The sequence below is a fragment of the Trypanosoma theileri genome, assembly GCF_002087225.1.
Source record: "Trypanosoma theileri isolate Edinburgh chromosome Unknown TM35_Tth_30_V1, whole genome shotgun sequence".
Lineage (NCBI taxonomy): Eukaryota > Euglenozoa > Kinetoplastea > Trypanosomatida > Trypanosomatidae > Trypanosoma > Trypanosoma theileri.
Genome location: NW_021639872.1, coordinates 17,974 through 19,393, shown reverse-complemented (window position 1 = coordinate 19,393; position 1,420 = coordinate 17,974). Strand labels below are relative to the sequence as shown.

The 1,420-nt window shown below is 35.8% G+C and overlaps 1 protein-coding gene across 1 annotated transcript; it reads right to left on the bottom strand.

The window, feature by feature from the left end:
* Positions 1-89: 89 nt before the first annotated feature.
* Positions 90-1,418, bottom strand: TM35_000301040 (putative DNA/RNA non-specific endonuclease protein-like; the record flags this gene model as incomplete). Its single annotated transcript, XM_029028427.1, has 1 exon — positions 90-1,418. A coding segment is annotated over one exon (1,329 nt), but the record flags the coding sequence as incomplete, so codon positions are not given.
* Between the last annotated feature and the right edge of the window lie 2 nt (positions 1,419-1,420).

Below are 1,420 nucleotides of genomic sequence, written 5' to 3'. Positions count from 1 at the left end.
TTTAAGAAAAAAAAAAAAAAAAAAAAGCGAAAAATTCTACCTTTTATGTTCCTCATTACAATTACATGGATTTAAATCTAATTAACCAACTATGCTTTTACTCTTCTTCCTCTTACCCACATCATAAAAAATTGTGGCTGGAGAACCCGAAGTATTTTTTTTCTCAATGCCTGATTTCGTTTTTGTAGTGGAAACAGCTCTACCCTTGACATTTCACACAACAAAGTTGTTCGTTGCTCATTGGCTTTGTTTATTTCACGGGATGAATACAGAGTTTTTCTATGGGTAGAAAATGGAAATAGTTTTTCTGCGATTAGGCCCTCCGATATGGTGATACGTTGCTCTAGCTCTTCCAGTTCAACACGAAAACGATTTAATTCGAAAAAAGATGACTCATTATTAGTTTTTTTAATTCCCTTTAACACTCTTTTCTGATGTTGTAATCCCATTTCTTTTACCACTTGAATAGATGTTTCATTTAAGCATCTTTTTCTTTTTCCTGTTGAGAAATTATTCTTTGTGGACATAGTAACAACTGTCTCATCATTCGGTATAATAAAAGAAACATGTTTCTGAGAATGCACATCCCACAAAGCAAGGTATAGTTCATCTGGAACAAGAATAGTTTTTTTTTCTTTTTCAGTTTGAAATAAATAATCTAAAGTTTTTTTTTCTTTACTGAACAAAACTCCTGTTGAAACTGCCAAACACCTGGGTCCTTTCCTTTTACTTGGGTTCATTAAGGAGAATAAAAAGTTTTCATCATTTTTTTTTTTATTCTTTTTTTTTTTATCAAAATCGTTCGATGATTTCCCCATAACATAAGATCGCGAAAGATGCTCTAAACGCTTCCACACTCCCCGATTAACGCATTTATGTTGTAAAACAAAACTTGAAAGTAACGATGATTCTATTCTACTTCTATTACAAGATGCAACAGATGCATGAGGAACCATGTGTCCCTTATCAAAATTCCTTCTTTGCATTTCCGTAGAGGTGACCCGAGCCTCTTCTGGGAGTGTTCTATCCATTAGACAAACGCAAAAACGGGGATACCGTCGTGCAGCTTTTACCTGACTTTGGGTAAGATAAAAACCACACCATAACGGCATACGAAGTTTGGTATCGTATAATAAAGCATAATTAGATCGTGAAAGTAGTAAAAGAGTATTCCTATTCTCTTCACTCGAAATATTAGTAAATTTCCCAATACCCATGAGTGCTCCCCTAGCGTTACGAAGGTGAAGAGGCTCCAACCACGTTGGATTACGAAATTTATAGCTCCAGAAACATCGTCCAGCTTCTATTACGAGTTTCAATTTCGGCCACAGCCACAACGCACTTGCAACCCCAGTAATGTAAGAGAGGGTGGCCAGAAAACCAACTGTGGCTGGGTCGCACGAATAAAAAATAGCATCAG